General features: G+C 41.7%; 1 protein-coding gene across 1 annotated transcript in view; it reads left to right on the top strand.

Moving 5' to 3' along the window:
- The first annotated feature begins 247 nt into the window (after window positions 1-247).
- LOC149799633 (uncharacterized) overlaps window positions 248-25,395 on the top strand; it is a 43,254-nt gene continuing 18,106 nt past the window's right edge. The window contains exon 1 of the mRNA XM_089958228.1: window positions 248-2,690. Within this exon, the coding sequence (XP_089814354.1) occupies window positions 743-2,690 (1,948 nt within the window). The 5' untranslated portion in view covers window positions 248-742. The remainder of the gene's footprint in view (window positions 2,691-25,395) is intronic.

Genomic DNA, 25,395 nt, shown 5'->3' with positions numbered 1-25,395 from the left:
TACCGTGAGTCCTTTATCATACCACCTCCTTTCCTGAATGGTCAGCCGTTTATGATAACTGTCCAATAAAGTACGACCGATTGACGAGGCAAAAAGTAAATAATTCGTATCAAAATCGTTCCAAGCATATTTTATTTTGTTTTATATTATTATTCAAACAAAAACAAATAATTCCTGTGTGTACAACCATATATACACCGAAAAAATGTAAATACGTGTATCTTGGTGTTTCTAGTAACCTTTAATTTTTCTTTCCTTGTATCGTTACTTAACAGAAGAGAAAGAAGAAGAAAAAAACAATAAGCAGCATTCAGTTGTAGTGCTAAGGTCATATTCCAATAAAACGCTTTAACCGTAGGCAGTGAACTATAAGAACATTTCTGTTTAAAGTGTCGTATTACTGCGCTGCGATATCAATATTCCAGACCACGTGATTTTGTTTTGTACAGGGAACCATTCACTCGGTTTTATTTATTACCGTATCATTGAACTATGGACCTGTCTTTGTGACGGCAGATAGTCAGTACGTAAAAGACGGGGAGTATCAGAATATGAAGCAATGAGAAGACTTGTAGTAGACGGCTAATAATTGTCATTGGAATGTGCTGTTGAGCGTCTTTCAACATAGCAACAAGGAAGTGTTTTTAATTTCTACGTTTGCTTCCACATATACTTTGCTAGTAGACGTCCCGTCACACAAGCAGATTATGCGTGTAATAGCCGCCCGTATGTACATGTAACAATGGCAGAAACCCGGGAGGCTACATATAGACAGTTGAATTGCCCAATATGTTTGGAAATATTCGAATCACCAAAAGTTCTAACGTGCTTACATACGTTTTGTGAGAAGTGTATCTGCAGACATGCCCGAAGTCTCAAAGAGGCGGGGACACAGTCAGATTTAATTACATGTCCCATCTGCAGAAATCCCACCCCTGCACCAGCTAATGACCAGACAGAGGATGAGTGGGCTGCTAAACTTGCTACCAATTCCATCGTTTTGTTGCTTTTAGCGTCAACTCAGTCCGGCAAGGAAGAATCTGTTTATTGCCAGCCATGTTTAACACTTGGAAAACAGAATATGTCTGTGGCATATTGTGTCACGTGTTCGGAGTACCTCTGTAATCATTGTTATACTTGTCACAAAAGTTTTAAAATAAGCAAGGATCATTCAATCACCGTACATTCGGTGTCTGCACAGCAAAATTGGAATTCATCTCAGGACATGTATCGCTGTTCTGTGCATAGGAAGCAATACAAATATTTTTGTTCCAGTCACAATGAACTTTGCTGCAGTGACTGCGCCTTCAAAGATCACAGAAAATGCGATGAAGTGTTAATTGTAAAGGATTTATCTGAAAGAACCAAAGAAAGACAAGATTTCAAAGAAGTATCGGAACAATTAGATGAAGTGAAAAAAATGTTTATAACGTTGCTTGAAAGTACATCCAAAATTATTGATTCCATTGAGCAGCAAAAGATTGCAATAACCAAGTCAGTTCAAGATTGGACTATCACCATTAAAGAACTTATTGATAGACTAGAGACTGCAGCTCTTGAAGAATTGAACCAGATGTGTAAACAAGAAAGTATAAAAGCATCAGATCTAATTGTGGAATGTAAGAGTGCAATAGCTGCCATTGAAACTTCTGAAGAAATGCTAATGGGAAGTAAAAAATCAGAGGATAAAACGAAAATATTTATCACAACAACCAAAGTGTCGAGACAAGTTCTTAAGTACTTGGAAAAATGCAAGACAATGGAAAATAATACGGAAATTGTTGAATTAGAATTCCATTTTGACAACACTTGTGAAGGAATAATTCAAACCTTGTCATCCTTCGGTAAACTGACAAGAAGGGCGATCAAGGTTCCTAAACTATCGGCTGACTCGTCATTTGCAAAGACGAAAATACCAACAATTCAACCCAATTCAAAAATGGTCACATTTAGTGCCAAGATTCCCGATGATAAACAAATATGCAGTATATATTCGGGTGTGTTCCTGTTTGATGACCGACTTGTGCTTTGTGATGGGGCAAATTACAAATTAAAATTGTTTGATAGGTATTTTCAGTTTGTGTCACATCTTAAAGTGGAATTTTACCTTTGGTATATCTGTCTTGTTGATGAAAGTACTGTGGCTGTAACTGTATATAAAAATATTAAGCTTGTGTCTGTTACTAATAAACTGTCACCACTGAGGAATATATCCGTCAACGAATTGTGTTGTGGAATAGCTTCCTACCAACAGAACATTATTGTAGACGTTAGTGGAGATTCGTTGCTTACATATGATACTTCCGACAAAATCATCAGTAAGATTGAGTCATATGACACATTGGGGTTTCATAATACACACTGTGTCAGCCAGGATGGACAAAGAATATATTACACTAAAAAGAATGTTGTAGTAACTATGGATATGAAAGGAAATAAACTAAATACGTTTGAAAGCAATGATTTGAAAGGTGTTTCAGGGATCACTATAGACAAACAAGGCATCATTTACTGCTGTGGAACGGAGTCTAAAACTGTGATAATGGTTACTCCAGAAGGGAGACAACTCGGTGTACTACTATCACAGAATCATAGACTTGAGACACCTAGTTTCATATGTTTGAATGACAAGAACGACACGATTCTTGCATTTGAAGAAAAGACGGATGACGTGAAAGTGTTCAAAATATGTTAATGGAAAATGGGGATTTCCCAATTTCGGAAATTTCTGCAAATACCACCTTCCATTATTGCTAAAGTTAAATGTGATATTTTTTCTGATCCATTAGACGATATAACACCATCAACAGACGTGTTAAAACATCATTGAAATAGTCGTGCGTTTTCATTTCTTTAATGAATTGTTCTACGTATTTCTTTGAGAGTAGGCCAAAGCTATTGTTAGAGATGATGTCTTAAGGATTTTTCGCTCTTATGAAATTAGGAAAGTTTCAATCATTTTCAGTCCTTGTTTTGTCTTTATTCTTATATTCACATGTCTTAATTGATATACATCCGCGAATTGCACAATTAACGACTTGCCATCAATTTATTTCCACAGAGAGTAGGTAATTGAATTTATTTCCAAATGAGTAAATATTCTTAGATAACTGCTGTTTATTCTTCTGTTGGAATTCATCACGTGTTTCAAATAACACATATTGTAGATCTTACTAAACAAGGAAATTAAAATACCAAAAAGAAAATATATTTTTAAATCAATCAATTGATGTTGTCATTTAACATTATGTATTGGGAGACATAATGTTAGCTTTTATCCTTTTTAAATGCTTTAGCCAATGTCAACTGTGGGATAAAGTTTATTTTCGCTTGCTATATAATGAAAGCTGTTACTATCCCGAAATAAAGATTTGGATTTTTACCGTAGTTTTAACAATTATTCAGTCATATTGCTACGAAGTCTGCAGTGTGAAGTTTATACTGATGTCTAGCATTGGAGCATCATGATGCAGACATATAGCATCATGTCCCATCCAGTCACATTATCCTGACACCGGGCCGACCAGTTATCACATTAACCTCTTAATGCTGAGCGCCTAGCGAGACAGCTGTTAGTACCATTTTTATGTCTTTGGTATGAGTCGGCCGGGATTCGATCGATCGAGAGAGAAAGAGAGTCTAATTAAATGAGAGGAAATGAATTCATTGCTTACTAACGATACTTCAGACAAAATCATAAATAGAATTAAGTCAAATGACAATTTGGGCTGGCGTAACAAACACGGGATCAGTCAGGATGGACAACGGATATATTACACTGCATGAAATTCCATGGTAACCGTGGATATTAAGGGGAATAAATTGAATATTTCGGAAAGGAGCATAAGGGATTACCGTAGACAAACAGAGGATCCTTTATTGCTGTTGGAATGAATCTCAAACTGATACAGGTTACTCCGGCATGGAAACAACTTGGTGTATTACATGATCGTGGACTTCAGATTGTTCACGGTGTCTTTTTTAATGACATAAACACGATTATTGTATTTGAAGAAAGATCGAGTGCCATGAAAATAATCAAAATAATTTAATCCAAATCTTGGGCTGCCTACTTCGGACATTTTGCAAACATAACTTTTAAAACATTTTTATGTGATTCTTAACGTGATGAGTGGTAATGCAGTCTATTTATATCTGATAATTTAGAAAATAGGACATAATAGACAGCTAAATCACGATATTATTGAAGTAATCGTTAATTACTTTAATGAAAAGTTAGTCAGATCCTTTATGAATGTGGCTAATATGTTTTTCAAAATGGAAATTTGGAAAGTAAAGCCTTTTTAACTTGGTGATACTTTTTTGTTGGTACATTTGTTTTGTTCCGAGATGGCAGAAAGAATGAGTTTGTTACATATAAGTATGAGTAATTTTCATTGTGACATCACAGCAAGCGACATCCAACCCGGATTGTACTCGATCATTCCTTTAGGATGATCTCTTCTAAAAATGTCCACATACTTTAACATTGATTTTGCCGTATGTACTTCTGGGGGCGTGTCAATTAATGACCTCCCAAAGGAATATGGATGTATGAGGATCTAAATAATGTGAGTAATAAAGATGGTGATAAAAACTAATTAAACTTAATTTTTTTAAATTGCTCCTGAAGTAAAAGTTGTACTATTTTAAGATACAAAACAAAATGTATGGTAAAATATGAGTCAGTGGATATTTTTACTACCTTTCTCAAACTCGTCCGATATATTCTCTTATAACTTTTAAACAATGGAATGTAGTGTAAAAATTACTTTTTGTTGTTTCCACTGCTTTTTGCAGTTCATATTATAAAGACTCAAAAAGGTACTGTATACAGTGATACAAACTTGACTCTAGTTAATTCTATTTATGCCAGAATCAACAAAATCCTTTCAAATTTATGGTTTATGTAGCGGGGTCATAAATAAGACAATTACTATAATAACGCTTAAATGTATTTAAAATATTACTTACTCTTCGAAGTATTCAATAGATTGATAGCATGAAAGGCGCAATATTCTTTTGAGGCGTAATTAGCTAATATTTTGTAAATAAAATTAAATGATCAAAACCAATACAGCTATTACTTCGTCGATGACCAACGGACATTCTGTCTGACAGCTGAAGAACACAAACAAGTGGAGCTAAAATTTAATTTCCTACAACCTAACTGATTAGTGGCCATTTAAATATCTGTTATATAATAGTTTTTACAGCCGCCATTCTCGTCCAAAAAGTGAACTATTTTCCCTGAAAATCAGTTTTTTCATGGCCAAAAAACATCTGTGTTATTGTTTCCCCCCATCTGTCTATATGTCGATCAATTTCTCCATCTGTCTTCCTTGCATCCTTTGCCACATTTCCTAAACAGCTGAATGAAAATTCAGGAAAGGTTTTACTCATGTTGCCCCAGCCATAACCATCTGCGAGAGGGATGTTATCTTTGACTCAGATAATCTGGGTCTCCAGGGAAGGTGACAAGGGTACACAAATTTCAGTTGCAATGACATTTTCAAATATTTTGAGATCAAAGTTCATATCTATATGCAGTCATAGCTGTAATGGTCAGTCATTGCGGATGATTTAGTTCATGCACATTTGATGACAATAATATTGCTATGTCTAAACAGTGTTCTATATATGTAATCCATCCCATGTCAGTAATCTGTTCTGTGTCTGTATAATGATATGCCTGTTCTGTGATCTATGTCTGTATTTTATTAGTAATACAGTTTGTTAGTGACCATATACGATATTTATGGGGGTAGTGTGCAATTCGTAATGGACGATGCGGTCACGCCGAGTCCACTGCGAATTTCACACAAACCCTGTGAATATCGTATGCAGTCACTAGCAAACTATATAACAATTTAATTCCACCGAAGATGCATTGCACTTGACTGAATAAATGGCGACAAGAACAGTCAATGAAGTCTAAGAATCACAGCATGTCTACTAAAAGTTTTCAAGTCCATTCCATTTTCTTTGCATGACATTTCCGCACGGCATTCATAACATGATTGTCTTATTTAACAGTAATGTCAAAGTTTATTGTCATTTATTTGTCCGCAACTTCTGTCGCTTTTAAGCATCGGGTTTTCTTTCCAAAAAATAAATGAAGCAGAAATCTCAAGTCAATTTAGCAAAACCTGCTATGGCGGACTAGATACGAACTGACGCTGACCGTATGTTTGACGGTCAACTCGTGACCTAGCTCACCGAATGGTATCCAAAAAAAAAAATGTGTGTGAGATAGAATGATGCACTATGCATATTGAACTATCTATAAATACTGTGCTACCCAGTCAATAGTTCATCCTTGCAACAACTTTGCAGCAGCTTTGCACTAAGTTGTGGATACTTTTGAACATATATCGTTGTGGTAACGTGATGTCGTGAATTTGCTTCATATTCTGATACTTCGTTGTTTAACGGCATAATATACTATTCCAACAAGATCCTGGCAACATTTAAAAACTATACTGAAAACTGTGTAGAATGATAGCCACTTGTCTGCTGGCAGGCAATTCGAAACCAAGAATTAAACATTACACAAATCTCAATATGACCATATATATATATATATATATATATATATATATATATATATATATATATATATATATATATATATATATATATATAAATACCATGTTTTATACGTATACTTTGCTATGTCTATATATTTTGTTATGTCAGTAGTAAATGGGGTCACTTTAGCGTCAAGGGGAATTAGCATTAAAAAAGACCCTGGGTCACTTTGGCGTCAATGGGAAATTTAACATTACGAAAACCCCTGGGTCACTTTGGCGTCAAGGGAAATTTAACATGGGAATATATTTTGGGTCTGTTGAGCGACAAGGGGAAATTGAACATGGGAATCAATCGTGGGTCTGTTGAGCGACAAAATGGAACAGGGTCGGGACCCTATTTTAATAAGGTCCCGACCTGAGGGGTCTATGGAAAGGGAACAGGGGAGAGGGATAGAACACACACACACACACACACACACACACACATATTAAATAAAAAAAGGGGTAGGCAATTAAAAGTCGATCTCTTTTCGAGAAATGTGGGTGGCCCTGAAAAGGGCCTTTGGGTTTATATATGCCCTTAACATGAAGGGCATCTGTGACTTCTTCTTGTCCTTAGGCTTCGTCTCACTGTAGGACCGTAAATCAGGACTCTTTTGAGGCATCCTTGCCTCTCCACGTAAATCCTACGTATCCATACGTTGCTGGCGGTCCTATGGACAACTGTCCATTCGGATCGGACATACATCGGTATGTCCGTCCTAAACATCATTGTTGACACAAGGGTGGAAGATTCAACGTCAGTCCACATGCTGAGGCGACGAGAACAGGTAAATCAATGCAGTGAACTGCGCTTATTTATAGGTAGAGGAAGGATTGAAACGGATTGAGTTCATTGACCAATCCAAACACGCGTTACAAATTCAGTCAGCTCGCATCCAATCCGAAGAGAACAGTCTGTGACGTCACGTGGTCTATATAGATTCGCTACCGCCTGTGTGCAGTCAGTCGATGCGAGACAGTGATTCAACATGACGGAAACTCAGAAAACGATCCATTGGGGTGCACCAGCAGTGGAGACTACACAAGGGAACCCGGACTTACTTTCAGAAGAGGTACATTGGGATTTTGTGGATTTTCTTACTTCGCAAGAATTTGTTCCGGAACCTTCGTCACCTTCATTACCACACGTGGAGAATTTTAGACAGAGACAGAAAGAAGAATTGGAGAAATTTATACAACGACAAAAGGAAGCGGAACAAGCTTTTCTTTTACAGCAACACCAGCAAGAAGAGGTAAGAAAACAACAACAACAACAACAAGAAGCAGCAGCAAAGAAACAAGAGGGTGAAAATCAAACGGTCACGGTACTGTTAAATATTTTAGCGGAGTTAAGAAGTCTGAAACAAATGTATCAGATTTCTTTATCACGACCGAAGAGAATACTACCTTCCCGAGCTAAACACACCAACCCTGTGACTAAGCCTACCGTACCACCCTTAGTGATTTCAACCCAATCATCATCATCAGAAGTAGGCCTCGGCCGTGGCAAAGGCTTAAGGCAGTTAAAGTTTATTGCTTAAACTCACCCTTACACCAAAAACCAAAGGCCCTTTTCTGGGCCACCCACGTCTCTCGAAAAGAGATAGACTTTCAATTGCCAATAACTCAACCCCCCCCAAAAAAAACCCATTTTACCCCTATAGTACGTGTATATGAGTGCGTGAGTGTAGCTACTTATTTAAAATCAAAACTCAAAGACACTTACCTTTTTGTAAATAGTTACAATCCAATTCACAATTCACAACAGAGCACTTTAAAAAGTACATTCACTTCTTCTGTCTCACTGTTTAGTCTCTCTGTTTGTTAAATTTCTTCACCGTCACAGTCTTTTCCTCCTCTTCCTCCTCACTTTCTTCCCTTCTTTTCTTCTCCTGTTTCTTTTTCTTCACCTGTCTGCTATCTTCCTCTTCTTCTTCTGAAGAAGAATCCCTCTCTTCTTCTGACTCCTCTTGTTTCTTTTTTGGGCAATCTGGAGACCAATGTCCTTTTTCTTGACAATAATAACAGGTATCTTGACTTTTGTCTCTTTTAACCCCTGTTTTTCTTTTTTGACGGTCTGGACACTCTGAAGACCAATGCCCTTTCTTCTGACAGATATAGCAAGTATCTTCAATTTTATCTCGAAAGGAAGGAGAGTAGTCCGTCGGCTGGTCTGAAGAAAATTTTCTAATGACCCCTCGCAACGCTCTGATGAAACGTTCCATCTGGGTAGTCTCTTCCATCGTTGTGCTCGGTTTGAGAGTGAAATGAATAGTGAAAGGACAAGACACATACCCTTTATATACGCTGGTCTGCTAGGACTATAAATTAGTCCATGGTGTTTAAACTTGAGTCATTTGACGTTTTGCACTCAAGATGAAACGATCCAATTCATTTGAGAAGAAAGAAGAAGAAAGTAAGAGGCAGAAACGTGATCTATCGCCTCGTACCAGGGCTGAAGTCTTGGCACAAATTCATGCCAGTGATTTTGAAGAGGACATGAGTGAACCAGAATCCGAACCCTCTAAACAAAGTTCACCATCCTTAGTCAACCCTGAAAAGTACTATTCCATTCAAGAGACAGAAAAGCGCTCCTCTAGAAAATTTAGAAGCACGCTTACAATACACGGTGAAGTTTAAAGATTTCAAGTCCGAAGTACCGTTAGAGAAAGCAGAAGGGTTCGTCACCGGGGTGTGGGATTCTTTGCTCACCACACTCAAGCGACAATGTCAACCCAAAGAAGACGATCGCTTGAGACTTTCCATACAACACGACGGTTTGAAATCCCCTGTTTGGATCGAGTTTAGCAGCCCTGCAGAATTGACTGCTTCCAAAGTCATGGACAAGATTCAACACGTACAACAATCCAATGACCAGTTTGACATCACCGATGGAAAAGCCACACTGTCCATGACTCACGTCTCTCCTCCTCAAGGGACTGGCCGCAAAAAAGTCTTATTGGTGAACGACCTTCTCAGCACCAAAAAGAGTCTCGTCCGAATTCACAACCCTCAAGACCAGATGTGTTTAGCCAGGGCTATCGTGGTGGCACGAACCTATGCTAACAAGAATGACTCTGTAGAATGGAAAAGAGCCTGGAAAACTATTCAACAATCCGACCGAGCCAAACAACAAAATGAAGCAGAACTCCTGTTACAACAAGCCGGACTGTCCAAAGACTCACCCTGTGGCATTCCTGAGATGCAAAAATTGCAAGATGCCCTAGCTCCACGATACACCTTGAAAGTGCACCCTCAAGAAGTGCGCGGACCTCTGTTGTTTCGAGGGAAAGACTTTAAGGACGGAAAATACATTCATGTCTATTATCACGATGACCATTTCGATACCATTACCAGTATCACCGGATTCCTGGGATATGTTTATTACTGTGAGAAATGTGACCATGGTTATAACAATCGAGAGCAACACAAGCATTGCGGATTGAAATGCTCAGGATGTTTGGCCTCTCCACCCTGTCTGAGCGAAGGACCAGTGCATTGTTCAACTTGTGTGCGCACGTTTGTCAGCCCTACCTGTTACCAACAACATTTGAAGACGCAAGGTTCACAGCAGAAATGTACTTGTCAACTGCTGAGATTGTGCCCTACCTGTGGACAAGGCATACGTACCAACAGTGCCAAGGCACACGTATGTTCAGGAAAGAAAAAATGTCACATTTGTCACCACATCGTGGACTTGGAACATCAATGCTACGTGCAAAAATACCAACCCCAACCAGAGAAAGAGGATGGACACAAGAAGAAAGGCAATTTCATCTTTTTCGATTTCGAATGCATGCAAGAGACTGGCATTCTCGTTCCTAATTTCTGCGTGGCTCACCGAGCGTGCGAGAAGTGCATTCAAGAACCTATTTTCAGTCATTTCCCTCACTGCAGCAAGATTCCTGGAGGACGGGAAAAAATCTTTCGGGGACCGAACACGCTAGCTGATTTTGCCCAATGGGTCTTAGACCCCATCGACAAGACGTGGAGTCAAGAGGACATCGAACGTTACGGAGATTGTCATCGTCATGCCACGGTGATGGCTCACAATTTCTCCGGATACGATGGACAGTTTCTTCTCAGATACTATACGGAACAAGGCACCGAGCGTCCTAAAGTGACTTTGAACGGAGCCAAAATCATTTTCATGCAAGTGGGACAAGTACAGTTTAAAGATTCGATGAGTTACTTGGCCATGCCTTTGAGCCGAATGCCTAAAACGTTTGGAATGACAGAAATGGCTAAAGGGTACTTTCCACACTTTTTCAATACGGAAGCCAATCAACACGCCGTTCTACCCCATTTACCTGAGGCTCACTATTACGACCCTGACAACATGCGTACCGATCAACGAGAAGCTTTCTACGCTTGGTACCAGGCTCACGCCTCCGACCCTTTCGACTTTCAGGAAGAAATGTTAAAGTATTGTCGTTCCGACGTGGACATTTTACGATGTTCCTGTGGAAAATTTCGAGAACTGTTCATGGAACATGGAGGGGTCGATCCTTTGAAAGAAGCTTGCACCATTGCCAAAACGTGTTCCTTAGTGTACCGGCAACGATTCATGCCTGAAAACACCGTGGCTGTCATCAGTCCTCAAAAGACCAACTATGTCAAACGTCAATACTCGGTCAAAGCCCTACGCTGGTTACGTTACTTGTGCGAGAAGGAAGACAAATGGATTCAGCATGTCCGCAACGGAGGAGGCGAAAAGACCATCGGAACGCATTCGGTCGATGGCTGGGACTTAGAAAACCCAAAGATCGTGTACGAGTTTAACGGTTGCTTATTTCACGGATGTCCCGTCTGTTACCCTGACCGTGGCACTAAAAATCAGGTTTTACAACGAACCATGGAAGACTTGTACCAGGCCACTTGTCAGCGACGCCTAAAGTTAGAACAGGAAGGATACAAAGTCGTGGAAATGTGGGAACACGAGTACGATCACCGTTTGAAAACCGATCCCGAATTTAAACGCCTCGTGGAAAGTTACCAGTTCATGGCCCCCCTGAACCCGAGGGATAGTTTGTACGGAGGAAGGACCAATGCCACCAGTTTGCTGTACCAAGCCGACGAAGAGAAAGGAGAAGAAATCAAATACTTGGACGTGTGTTCGCTGTATCCTACGTGTGCAAATATTGTCGCTTTCCTGCAGGCCACCCGCAATTGTTCACGGAACACATCGACCTGAAAAACATTCGACAATACGAAGGCTTGATCAAGTGCAAAGTTTTGCCTCTCACTGACTTGTACCATCCCATCATACCTCACCATTGTCAAGGCAAACCGATGTTTCCTTTGTGTCGTACTTGTGCCGAAACGTGCAACCAAGATCAACCTTGCCAGCACACCCAGGAAGAACGCGCCTTGACGGGGACGTGGGTCAGCGTAGAATTGTTCAAAGCTCTGGACAGGGGATATCAACTGTTAGAAGTGTACGAAATTTGTCACTTTCCCAAGACACAACAATACCACAAGGGTGACCCCACGCAGAAAGGCATTTTCGCAGACTACGTGGATGCCTTTTTGAAACTGAAACAAAGCCAGTGGCTATCCTTCCTGGTGTCACACTCCCGACGACCAAAAGACATTCAAAGAGAAATACTGGGCACAAGAAAGCATTACTTTAGATCACATCGAGAAAAACGAAGGCAGGCGATCGTTTGCCAAAGTGATGTTAAATTGCATGTGGGGTAAAATGGCACAACGTCCGTGTTTACCCAAGACTGAGTATTTGACAGAACCTTCCCCCTACTTTCAGATGATTCACGAAAAAACCAAATTCGTGAAACACGTGGACGTCGTTCACGAGGATTTGATCTTGGTCAATTACGAAGAAGATCTGGACTTTGTACAAGACGACCCTTTTGGAAATGTCATCATTGCGGCTTACGTGACAGCTCATGCTCGCTTAAAATTGTACGAAGCTTTAGAACTGTTAGGGGAACGCGTCCTGTACTTTGACACGGACAGTTGCATTTAGATCCATCACCCGAGTCAACAGCACCCTGACATCAAAGGAGACCGTTTAGGAGCCTGGACAGACGAGCATCCCGACGACAAGATTCTAAGTTTCGCCAGTGGCGGTCCTAAAAATTACGGCTACGAATACCGGGACCCACAAGGAGAAGTGCACACGAAGTGTAAAGTGAAAGGATTGATTCTGAATTATCGTACCAGTCGTGTGGCGAACTTTGGGGTATTGAAAGAAGCCTTGCAATCTGGAGAAGATGAACACTTTAAAGTGACCACCTATCAACCGAACAAGATTGTACGTTTACCCACTCACCACATCGTCAGTCGACCCTTGGAAAAAGTCTATCAAATCGTGTACCAGAAGCGAGTGCGACTTCCCAATCATTTCACCTTTCCGTATGGGCACGTCGATATTGGTCTGTATATAAAAAGGAACCCAAGGCAAGATCGATAGTTCATGGTGACTACCAAGACCAAGCGAACAAGATGAATACTTTCAGAGAAACACAAAACAAGTTTAGGGCTTCTGAAGTGGAATGCGATTGTGAGCCTTGCGACTTTTCAACCTGTGTTAGTTATAGTACCAGAAGAACCCGTCACCCAGGACAGGGCTGTCGTGGACATCCCTGAAAGACCCTTTCGGGAGGACACTTGTGTGACATTACCCCCTATAGAACTGGTCTGAACATTACCCAAAACATGTTGTACAGACACTTGTGTTTATTCCACGTTGATGGTTATCATATGCCTTTTATCGTTGTACTTAAGCCTTTGGCTTTTATGCATTTTTGTCTTTCGTATTCGTGTTTAAAGCATTCAATAAACGTGTCCTGAAAAAAGTATATAAACTCTCGTCTTGTTCGTTTTCGTGTCACAAGTGACATTCCTCACACTATGGCTACTTCTGCTGTCTCTGCTCCCTCTTCCTCCACTGTCAAAGTCATCGACGAACACTTAGATCGTGCCAGTTGGGAGGCTTTGTATCTTCGCCATCCCTTTAACATGCTCATTGCTGGACCTAGCGGTTCAGGCAAAACCGAATTCGTCAAACGTTTGATCGAACATAAACATCATTTGATCGATCGTCCACCTCAACGCAACGTGTGGCGTTACAAAGAGTGGCAATCGGCGTACAGCCTCTTGCGAGAAAGTCAAGGCGATTCCATCGTGTTTGTGGAAGGCATTCCTAAAGAAGACGACGGCATCGTCTCTGACTCCCGTCAAACCCATTTGGTCATTTTTGACGACATGTTAGGAGAAGACGAAGAAGAAATTAAACTGTGGTTCACGCGCAAAGGGCATCATCGTAATGCCAGTGTCGTTTACATCACTCAAAATTTGTTTCAATAAAGTAAAGCCCGTCGCACCATCATTCTCAATGCGCATTACGTGGTCTTGTTTAAAAGCCCTCGAGATAAATCGCAAGTGCAAGTCTTAGCCAAACAGTTAGGGACACCTTGGCTGACTCAGGAGTACGACGATGCCACTCAAACTCCACACGCCTATTTACGCGTCGATTTGAAACCGACGACCCCCGATGATTTGCGATTTCGTACCCACTTGTTTCACCACTGGTGCCAAGAGGGAGGGCCTATCCTGTACACGTCTCCGTCCTCGACTTAACTTCATTCCACAAAAAAATCTATAAAAACCTCAGACCCTTTTTCGTCTGTCTCACACACATTTTGAACATGACGTCTCTTCAGTCGCATCTTCCCGTCAAATTGATTCGTGCCTTGCATGGCATCAGTCGAGAAAAAAATCCACAAACACGAGCTCGTGTCTTAGAAGCTAGTCTCAAAGAAGTCTTACGATGGTTCACGGTGACGGCATGTCAATTACTCCAAGGGATCATTCAGATTCCTCATCAAACCAAACGCTTTTTTGATCGAAACAAATTCGCTTTGACCCAACTGGCTGATCCCCGCATCGACACTCAAACCAAAAACCAAATCATTTTGACACCTGGAGGGAGCGGTACTCTAGGAGGGGTCATCATTCGCTCTCTCTTAAGATGGGATCCTAATGCCCACAAAGTTCTCCCCAAGAAAAAAGTCCAACGAAGCTCCAAGAAGAAGAAAAAGACCAGGTCCCCAAGGAGAACTTCTCCAGTGGCGGGACCCTCCTCTTACCAGACACCACCCCGGAAAAAGAAAAGAAGCCCCCAGAAAAAGAAACAGAGAAAAAGTCCCCAGAAAAAGAAAAGTCCACAGAAGAAAACTAGTCGCAAGAGAGGCATTTAGGCCAGGACGCAACCTTACACTCGCAAACCACGACCTGCCACGGCGGTGACCGCGTCTCCGGCAGCCTCAAGTTCATCCACTTCTCCGTTGATGACAACAAGAACTGAAGAGTACTTGGAGACGTTGATCACACCAAGAACTTCTCCGTTGATGACCCCAAGAACTTCCCCTGTGGCAGGACCCTCCAATTTAGCGGCAGTGGCTGCTGCTCACAAAGTACCTTCTCCCAAAATCAAAGTCTAAGAAAGATCGGGCATGTTACAAAGTTTACTGGATTTGTCCAAGCAAGAACTGGCTCGATTTAGTCCGTTGCGTACCCCTGCACGACGTGTCATGCCTGTCCTGAAGTTGATACGACGTAGAGACAATCAGTGGCGACGCGTTCCAGTATAAAAAAGGTGTGTGACCAAGTCGGGGTATCAGTGTTGTGGTGCTCCTGAAGATTCAAAGATGTCACCTTCCAAAAAACATCCCTCTTCTAAACAACCCCGAGGAAAGAAAATGAAAGGACTGCCACCACTTTTAGTCAAACATGGGGACATGTTATCTGTCCTGTCCAAAGCTTCTCCACCCCTACGAAAAAAACTCATTCAATCAGCTTCCAAAGAGGTCATCGATACCGTGTGCGAATGTTGTTTGAACGTCTTGAAAGGTACGATCCCTTTGTCCAAACACCAGAAACAATGCTTAGGCAAACATCGTCACGTTCTTCGCCAAATGGTTCCAAAGAAAATCCCCCTTCGTCAAAAGAAGAAGATGTTGGTCCAACGTGGAGGCATTTTATCGCTCTTGTTAGGCCCCTTGCTGAAAGGAGTCTTGGGAACCATGTTGGGATGACTGATGGGAGCAAGATAAAAAGGCCCTCGGAAGTCCCAAGATCTGAGAATCGACCCTTGACAACCCCATGGAAGGACGAAAACTAGCTTTAGTGCCTTACAAACGATGGATGGAATACCATCGTTGGCAAGAACAACGCACCCCGCATTTACCTCCTAGTCCCAATTTGAGCGAAATGTCCCAGTTACAACACGAATTGCAGTCCTTGATGGATCGCCAAGATTTGTCCGAAACAGAAAAATCGCAAAAGTATGGTCAACTCTTGCAACGACTACAACTCTTTCACCAGAAAGCTTTAGACGAAGCAGCTCTACCCACTCTGAAAGATTTTAAGATCTTGATGAAAGGTCCAGCACCATCACCAGTACCACCACCACCACTACCAGTGACCAAGACAGAAAAAGAGGAAGAAGAAGAAGGGTTTCAAACTCCACCAGAAAAAGTACGCAAGTTAACAACACCACCTACCTCCAGAATTGGATGGATTAAAAAGATGATGACCACCCCTTCTTCATCACATGAGAAAAAGAAAGTGAAGACAGAAGTGAAGACAGAAGTGAAACAAGAACCGATATCCCCTGTTCCGACATCCTCCTCTGCGACACCTATTGCTGGTCGCACACGCAAAGCATTGCAATCCAAGAAAGTACCCCAAGAGAAAAAGAGTAGCATCTTCCAAGAGTGGGTGCCTTATTAACACACAAACACAAAATGGAAAAAGTGTTAGCCAGCATTTAGTACGATCCCTCTCATCCTGCAGGTTATGCAGGTGTTCAAACATTGTATCGTGCTGCCAAAATGCGACTGAAAAGTCTCCGTTTACCTCAAGTGCAACGATGGTTACAAGAACAAGCTACCTACACTTTACACAAACCCATTCGACGCAAGTTTGCCAGAAGTCGCACCCGAGTGGAAGGCATCGATCATCAATGGCAAGCCGATTTAGCCGATGTCTCTCATTTGACCAGCTACAATCGTGGCTACAAATATTTGTTTTGTGTCATCGACGTCTTCTCCAAATTTGACTGGGTCGTACCCTTGACTTCCAAATCGAGCAGCGAGTTAGTGCGAGCCCTGCAACGAGTGTTGAAACAAAGCGGTCGTCACCCTCTTCGATGGCAAACGGACAAAGGCACCGAATTTCTGAACCAAGCTTTCCAAAAAGAATTAAAGAAACGTGACATTCATTTTTTTACCACCGAGAATCCCGAAACCAAAGCCAGCATCGTAGAACGTTTTCAACGCACTTTGAAAGAACGTATGTGGAAATATTTTACGCATCACCACACTCTGAAGTACATCGACATCTTACCGCACCTGGTGCAAGCGTACAACCAATCTTACCATCGAAGCATCGGACGTGCCCCGCAAGAAGTGACTCCCGAGAACGAAGTGCTGGTGTTTGAGCGTCTGTTTGGTACGTCCCCGACGAGGGCTGCCCCCAAGAAAAGTGGAGTGTTGACAGTAGGAGATTGGGTACGCATTGGCAAAACCAAACGCACTTTCGACAAAGGTTACTTACCTAACTGGACGACCGAATTGTTTCGTGTCACTGAACGAGTGCATGGCCGTCATCCTGCCGTCTATAAATTGGAAGACATGAACGGAGAAGTGCTCAAAGGAACGTTTTACTTACCCGAGTTACAACGTGTCACCAAAAAAGAAAACGACGTGTACGACATCGAAAGCATTCTCGAACGCAGAACCTGTAAAGTGGGCAAACGACGTGTCAAAGAAGTCAAAGTACGTTGGAAAGAATATCCACCCAGTTTTGACTCTTGGATCGACGCTTAGCAAGTCATCGACTATAAAAAGAAGTGACCATCATGCCCTTTCACACAGTCGCAGCTACGTCGACCACTCCTTCACCTAGTTCTTCTCTTCAAGATTTACAAAAGCAACCCTTGTGGGTGTGGTGTGGAGAACGTGTACCTAAAACGCAAATCGTCTTTTTCTGCCAAATCTTCGTGGTGTATTGTGTGATCGGGGCAGCCATCGCCAATTTGAGTTTGCAACAAGGAGACAAACAATTGTGGACCATTTTATTGAGCAGTTGCATCGGTTACCTGCTTCCCAATCCCTCCCTGAAATTCTCTTCCAACGGGAAACATGGGGAACCATGTGTCCAGTGCCAGTGTCAGTCACCACTCTAATAACAACAACAACAACCCTATTTTGGGCGGAGACACCCCTCTGACGTCCAGTAAACCCTCGGACAGCCACAGAACTCTGGAATTATGAGTCACCAAAACCAATTTTACTTAACCTTACCCAGTGACAGTTCCATGGAGGTGTTTCCCAAGAACACGTTGTGCTGTTACACGGCCAAATTACCTCAGACCATCCTATTAGATCACGAAGCCCATTGGGAAGTGGCTTTAGTAGAAATCATTCACCCGACCCAGGTCCTCAATGTCCTTCCCAATCAAAACTTTTTTGATGTGGAAGTTTCTGACGAACAATTGCAACAGTACTTGGATACCCATGGCAAATATGACAAGAAAACCCCTGGCACAAAAAATCAAAAGTACACTACCTATCACTTGTTCGTTCCCCCAGGCTATTATTTTAGTGGTCAACATTTGGTGAGCACCATAACCTCCAGGTTTAATGCCGTGTTTCTGAAAGCTTTGGAAAGTGTCAAAAAAGTGTCACCATGGAATACCACAAAGCAGCTCGTCGCTTCTTGATGAAATTTGACGGGAGTAAAATCCTGTCCATTTTATTTTGTCCTGAATTGTTTGACATGTTGGGCGGAGACATAGACATGAGAAAGGCCATGCTCAAGAAAAACGAATTACCAATCATTTACGACAACGAGTCTTTTAGCAAGTTATTTCGTGCCCCGGTAGAACTGAACCAAGGACTGAATTTGATGTTTGTGTACTCCGATGTGGTGGAGTATAACGTGGTGGGACACACCTCCGTACCGTTACTGCGTGTCATTCCTTTCAAAGTGGATTCTGCCACGGTCGCTGACGAGGAAGGTGGAAACACTTACCACGTTCACCGCGAATTTGTACATCCTCACTATTTGCCTGTCAGCAAGTCGTATTTGGACACGGTCAACATTGCTATAAAAGGAGATCTGGGACAAAATATTCCATTCACCAAAGGAAAAGTCACGGTGAAACTCCATTTTCGAAAACGGTTCTCTCACGACTCGTAAGTCATGTATCCAGTGTACCGAGGGGTTGCTCGACAGCGAGGACACGGATTAGGAGATATGTTAAAATCGGCCTTTCGTTCGGTGGCCCCGGTGTTGAAACCGATGGTGACACGCGGATTGCACGCCTTGAAAGATGCGGCACTGACACAAGGCAAAGAATTTCTCCAAAATGTCATCATCGACAAAAAAATCCTAAAGAAGCCTTCATGAGGGCAGGCAAAAATGTCTTGCTGCAAACGGGCAAAGACCTTTTGGGCCGACGAGACACACCTATAAATGCCCTGCACGCTACCGAGTCAAGCATTCAGCAAGGACAAGGCAGAAAGAGACGACGAAGAAAACACCCTTTCACCAGACTTCACACGTCTAAATCTAGAAAGGCAAAGAAAAGAAGAACCGTTCGAGACTTAGACGTTTTCGATTATTGAGAAAGAGAAAAAGATGATGCACCGAGAGTCTTGCGCCTGTTCCAAGTCGGAACTGGATCTGTTTGCCATGCCCCCCACCATGATGACCATGCAAGAATCCCAGTGGGTGGAATTTCATCCTGTCTCCTCTTTGACGGATTCCGCTCCCATCGAGTTTGAAATCAAAGGACAACCCGAAGATTACATCGATCTGAATAGCAGTTACTTGTATTTGAAGGTGAAAGTGATCAAAACGGACAACACCAATCCAGGAGGCGATGCTAGAGTAGCTCCTGTCAACAATTTCATGCATTCCTTGTTCAGCGAAGTGGACTTGTACTTGAATAACAAACTGATCAGCAGCAGCATGGATACTTACCCATATCGTGCCTACCTGGAAGATCTCTCGACGTACGGAAAAGAAGCCAAGAATACTCATCTGGATGCTTGCGTGGTATGGAAACCTGACACGGCAGGTGTAGGCACGTTTAGAGACACAGTCCTGACAGAAGATGACAATCCTCACAATGTGGGGTTTAACGACCGTAGTAAGAAAATTCTTCAAGGGCGAAGTTTAGAACTGATGGATCGTTTGCATTTGGACATGTGGTTACAAGAAAAGTATTTGCTGAACGGGGTGAATATCCGTCTGAGACTGAATCGTAGCAGTGCCGCTTTCCATTTGATGGCCCATGCCAATGAATACAAAACTAACATTCAAGAAGCCCGACTTTACGCGCGTCGTCTGGAAGTGTTACCTAAAGTGGGAAAATACGTCAGTCAGACGTTGAGCAGAACGACCGCCAAGTATCCGATACGACGCGTAGAAGTGAAAACGTTCACCATTCCCGCCGGACAGCGATCCATGATCGAAGATCATCTGTTCCAAGGACAGTTACCCAAGCGTTTGATTGGTGGTATCGTCAGGAATTCAGCCTTCAACGGAACCCACGATCAAAATCCTTTTGAATTTCAACATTACGGTGTGTCCAAGATCGAAGTCAGTCGCGACGGCAAGACCTTGTGTACCCAACCCCTTGAGCCCAACTTTCATGTCGCGAAGAATTATTTGAGATCGTACTTGTCCTTGTACGAAGCCACCGGACAGTTAGGAACCAACACCAGTCACGGTATTTCGTACGACGATTATGCAGGAGGCTATGCTTTGTGGGGTTTTGATTTCACTCCAGACCAAGGCAGCGACGAGGGACATTTCCACCCTATAAAATCAGGTCAGATTCGTGTGGAACTTCAGTTTGCACATTCACCTCCAGATCACACAGTGAACGTCCTCCTGTATGCAGAATTTGACAATACCATAGAAATCAACAGTTTGAGAGAAGTCATTCTAGACTATTAGAAGCCATGGAAGACTGTTATCCCTCTTTACCTAGTGGAGAAACTTTGAAAATGGAATGTGAGGAGACCTGGGAAGAAGAATCTCAAGACAAAGACGAAGAAGTTATCATGATGAAGTCAAGATGGCCAGAACAAGAAGCCCATTTAGTCTCCTGTTTTGCCAAACACTTGGTCGAAAAAATGACGGAACTGATCAAGAAAGATTGCTATGGATGTCACAACGATCATCCCAGTCAAATTGATCAAGAAAGATTGCTATGGATGTCACAACGATCATCCCAGTCAAATTCAACACGACAAATGTCTGATGTTAAGTCAAGAAGAAAAACTGAACGAGTATCTGGGCGAAGCTTGGAGTCTCATCTCGGACGAAGTCGTGTTGCTTCAGTGGTATAAAGACTTGCGTGAACATTCTTGTCCACCATTAACCACTCAAGAGATCCATCGTATCGAAGCTCTCCTGAATCAGAGTGGGGAGACGAAGCGAAGTAACGGTTATTTGTCAGACATTTTCAAGCAAAAAGTCAGGATCGAATTGATGACTTATTATTACCTGTGAAGAAGAAAAAAAACCCACACAAAACATGGATACCTCGGAACTTTATTACCTTTTGAACCACAGTTCGTACACGGCTTCTTGGAATCCTGTCGTCTGTGCTAAAGATGAACTCCCTCATCACAAACCTCAAGACCTCAAGTTTATGTGATCAACACGTACGACAGTCATCTCCCAGGAACCCACTGGGTAGCCGTCTACTTTCCTCAAGAAGGATGTGTGGAATATTTCGATTCGTATGGATTGCCTCCTTTGGAAGACGATATCGTTGACTCTATGAGAAGAAATGCTCAGACCACCCGATTCAATAATGTGAAATTACAAGGCACAGATTCCTTGGTGTGTGGACAATATTGTGTGTATTTTCTGCATCATCGCAGCCTGGGCTATTCCTTAGAACATTTAGTGACTCATTTTGATCCTCGTTCTTCTTCTAGAAACGATGTGAAAGTAGATCGATGGTTTTGTGACCATTATGCTTATCTTTTGTCTCAAGCTAGGAAACGTAGTGTCCACCAATGGCCTAATGACTTCCATCAGTGGAAATCACAATTTCATTCACAACGTTTTCAACCCTGTTTAAAGTAGAGTGTTAATTGAAAAAAATGTTTGTCATTAGAAAAAAAAGTTTGATGTTATATTGTTGAGTTATTGTTAAAAAATCTTAGAGCTGTTTGTTAGTGTTAAGTGATTTTGAATAAAAAATGTTGTGTTTTGAAAAAAATGCCTTTGTTTTTTGTTTGGCTATAGGAATGTTGATTCATGCTCTTTGACTTTTTACTATCCCTCTCATGACACTCATTGAACGTTCCGGCTCGAAAACCGTGGAGGGATGTTTTCCTTCACGTCCGCGCTTTGACTTTAAAGCCGGGGTAGCCTCCAGTCTAACCATCCATTGTCGACTCATCCTCCTACGAAGATGTGCTCCAAACTAGCTAAGCTAAACGAAGCCTACGTGAATTTGCATAGGGTCAGACACAGTCTGATACTGAAGCCAGAAGAGACAGAGAATGTGAGAATGCTAAAAGTCACTGAAGACCTGATAGAAGAGCTCTTCAGAGAAGAAGTGAACAGGGAGAAAGAAGAATGGACAGAGAAGTACAGACTTCAGAAACAGCAGAGAGAGCAGCAACAGCAGCAGCAACCTGAACCTGACAGAGGCTTTGTCGACTGTCGTATCGACACCAAAGAGTTCTTCTTCTCTTTCCGAAGAAGCAGACCTATGGTCAGAAAGTCTATCGTCAGAGGACGTCGCATTCTTAGAAACTAAAAGATTGCCATAGCAAACAAAAAAACAGCCCTTTTCAGGGCTACCCCAATACTCTAGAAAAGAATTAACAATCCATTTGCCAATGTGTGTAGGTAGAGTAGTGTGAATATAAACACTGACTCTTTTTTTTATAGTGTGAGTGTAATTGTTTGTGTATATGATTGTGTGTTTGTAAGTGCTCACGTACGTTTGTGTGGATAGGAGATTATGATGATGGCTCTTTTTTTTTTTGCTGTTTGACGTGTGGGGAGAGTAGATTTGGGGTTTGATTAGATTGCTTTGCGTATGTGGATAGTATATTATTTTTGTAATAAAATTTTTTTAGAATAGTGATGGGTAGTATAAAAAAGTGAGTGAGTGTTTCTTTTAAGTCCACGCGTTGTTTGGTCATGATCTAGGTAAGATCAATTTTGTTTTAGGGGATGTTTTCCTTCACGTCCGCGCTTTCACTATAAATTAAAAATCGTTCGGCAGTCTAGCTACCCTTGTTGATTGATCAAGAGAATGAACACCAGAATTGTAAAGCTTCTAGGACTCCATATGCACCTGGAATATGCCAGGCGCATATTAAATGAACTGGCCGTGGAGGCCATTGTCGAAGAGGGAAGGATGAAAGAGGAGGAGGAAAGAAGAAAAAAAGAAGAGGATGAAAAGGAGAGAGGAAATTTCAGAATCCCAGAGACAGAAAATTGGGATTCTGAAGCCACTTATCCCGCCTCTGCTCTCCCGCAAAAAAGAGTGAAAAGAGACTGGGGAAGAAGATGTGTGTGTGGTGCCAGGCCAGAAAGGCGCCAGCATTAGATAGGTGCATCTGGAGTTAAAAACAAACAGCTCTTTTCAGGGCTACCCAAACCTTTGGAAAAGAAATAGTAATCGATTTGCCAATGTGTGTATGTAGAGTAGTGTCAATATAAACACTGACTCTTTTTTTTTCCTTGTGTGTGTGTGTGTGTGTGTGTGTGTGTGTTTGTTTGTAAGCGCTCACGTACGTTTGTGTGGATAGTAGATTTGGGTTTCATTTTAATGCTTTGCGTGTGTGAATAGTAGATTAGGGGTTTGTTTATTGATGCTTCACGTATGTGGATAGTAGATCATATGAAATGAGAAAAGTAGGGGATGTTTTCCTTCACGTCCGCACGTTTTAAGTGATGATCTAGGTAATATAACTTTTGGGCTTTAGGGGGATGTTTTCCATCACGTCCGCTCTTTTCGTATAAGAACCCACAGTATTCGTCGTTCAAACCATTCTACAGAGAATAAAAAAGAAGATGGCTTCAAACCAACTTGATAAAATGAAAACATTGCAAGACGTCCTGGACAATTTGGGTATGATGGAGCAAATGTTAGTGAGGCTAAACGAGGATCACTATTCTTATAGTCCCCATCGAGTGAAGATGGAGATCAACAATTTAAGAAAAGTAAAGGACATGATCAGTGCTCTCATGAAAGAAATAAAGGAGGAGAAGGAGGATGAAGAGGAAAGGATAAGGATGAGAGAATGGAACGAAAAAATTGAAAAAGGAGAAGAAAATGAGAAGAGGAAGAAAGAAGAGGAGAAGAAGCAGAAAGAAGAGAAAAAGGAGGAAGAAAAGAAAGAAAAGAAGAGAAAAAGTTTAGGACAGAAAATAAGAAGCTGGTGGAGAAATAGAAGAAATTAGAAGAAGAAGAAACCCAAAGGCCCTTTTCAGGGTCACCCACATCTCTCGAAAAGAGATCGACTTTTAATTGCCTACCCCTTTTTTATTTAATATATGTGTGTGTGTGTGTTCTATCCTTCTCTCCTGTTCCCTTTCCCTAGACCCCTCAGGTCGGGACCTTATTAAAATAGGGTCCCGACCCTGTTCCATTTTGTCGCTCAACAGACCCACGGTTTATTCCCATGTTTAATTTCCCTTGTCTCTCAACAGACCCAAAATATATTGCCATGTTAAATTTCCCTTAACGCCAAAGTGACCCAGGGGTTTTCGTAATGTTAAACTTCCCACTGACGCCAAAGTGACCCAGGGTGTTTTTTAATGCTAATTCCCCTTGACGCTAAAGTGACCCCATTTACTACTTATGTCTCTATATTGTGTTATGTGTGCATAATCTGCTATGTTTATATATTATGCTATGTTTGTATATGGTGTTATGTGTGTATAATGAACTATGTCTGTACGCTGTGCTATATCCTTATGCTGTTTTTTAGTTTTACTTTTATAGCAATTATGGTAATAGAAACGATTGTCACGCTGAACATCAACTCTCCGTTTTAGTCTTTGCAAGTCCAAATAGTTTTTTGTCAGAAAATTACGAGTCACTGGCAAATAAATCATATCATGCTGCGTTGGTCACATACGCTGTAGGGACTATGAAAATGCCTGGTTTCTAATGTATTTGTGAAACATATAGTCTTTCCTCCTGCACCAATGACAATAAAGGAATGTTTTCAACAAAAGCAATACAACTAAATCCTCATAGTAGTGTCTGTGTGTGTGCTGTTGTTGTTGTTGTAGGGTTTAACGCCATTTTTCAGCACACGATAGGCTATACATGGCGGCCAGTGTTAATAGTGGAGGAAAAAAACCCCGGAAAGAACCACCGACCTACGAGAAGCTACTGGCAAGCTTTCTCACGTACCCACATATGCCGAATCCGAGACTCGAACCCACGCAGACAGAAGTAAGATGGCAGTGATCCGTAACGGCGAACGCTTTAGACCACTCGGGGCCCCGTGTGTGTGTGTGTGTGTGTGTGTGTGACGATTTTACATCTGGGATACGAGTTCAATAGCCTTTTCTTATTGGCTAAATCTTTGTTCTGATAATATTTGCTGACCATAACCGTTATTCCCTTGCCCTACGAGTGTGTCGGTTTACGCCGTCGATTTTTTAAAATCTTTTTGTGTGGTCTGAGAGTACAGTTATTGTTAATGACAATTTAGTTTCTCCGTTACTTCAGCAGAGCATCACTCTCCTTGCACCCATGCAAATTGCTATTAGGAAAATGTTGACTCTGTAG

This window comes from Sinohyriopsis cumingii, chromosome 5, assembly GCF_028554795.1.
Source record: "Sinohyriopsis cumingii isolate HCF-2022 chromosome 5, ASM2855479v2, whole genome shotgun sequence".
NCBI classification, from domain to species: Eukaryota; Metazoa; Mollusca; class Bivalvia; order Unionida; family Unionidae; genus Sinohyriopsis; species Sinohyriopsis cumingii.
The sequence above is the reverse complement of the archived record's forward strand: the minus strand, read 5'-3'. Positions and strand labels throughout refer to the sequence as shown.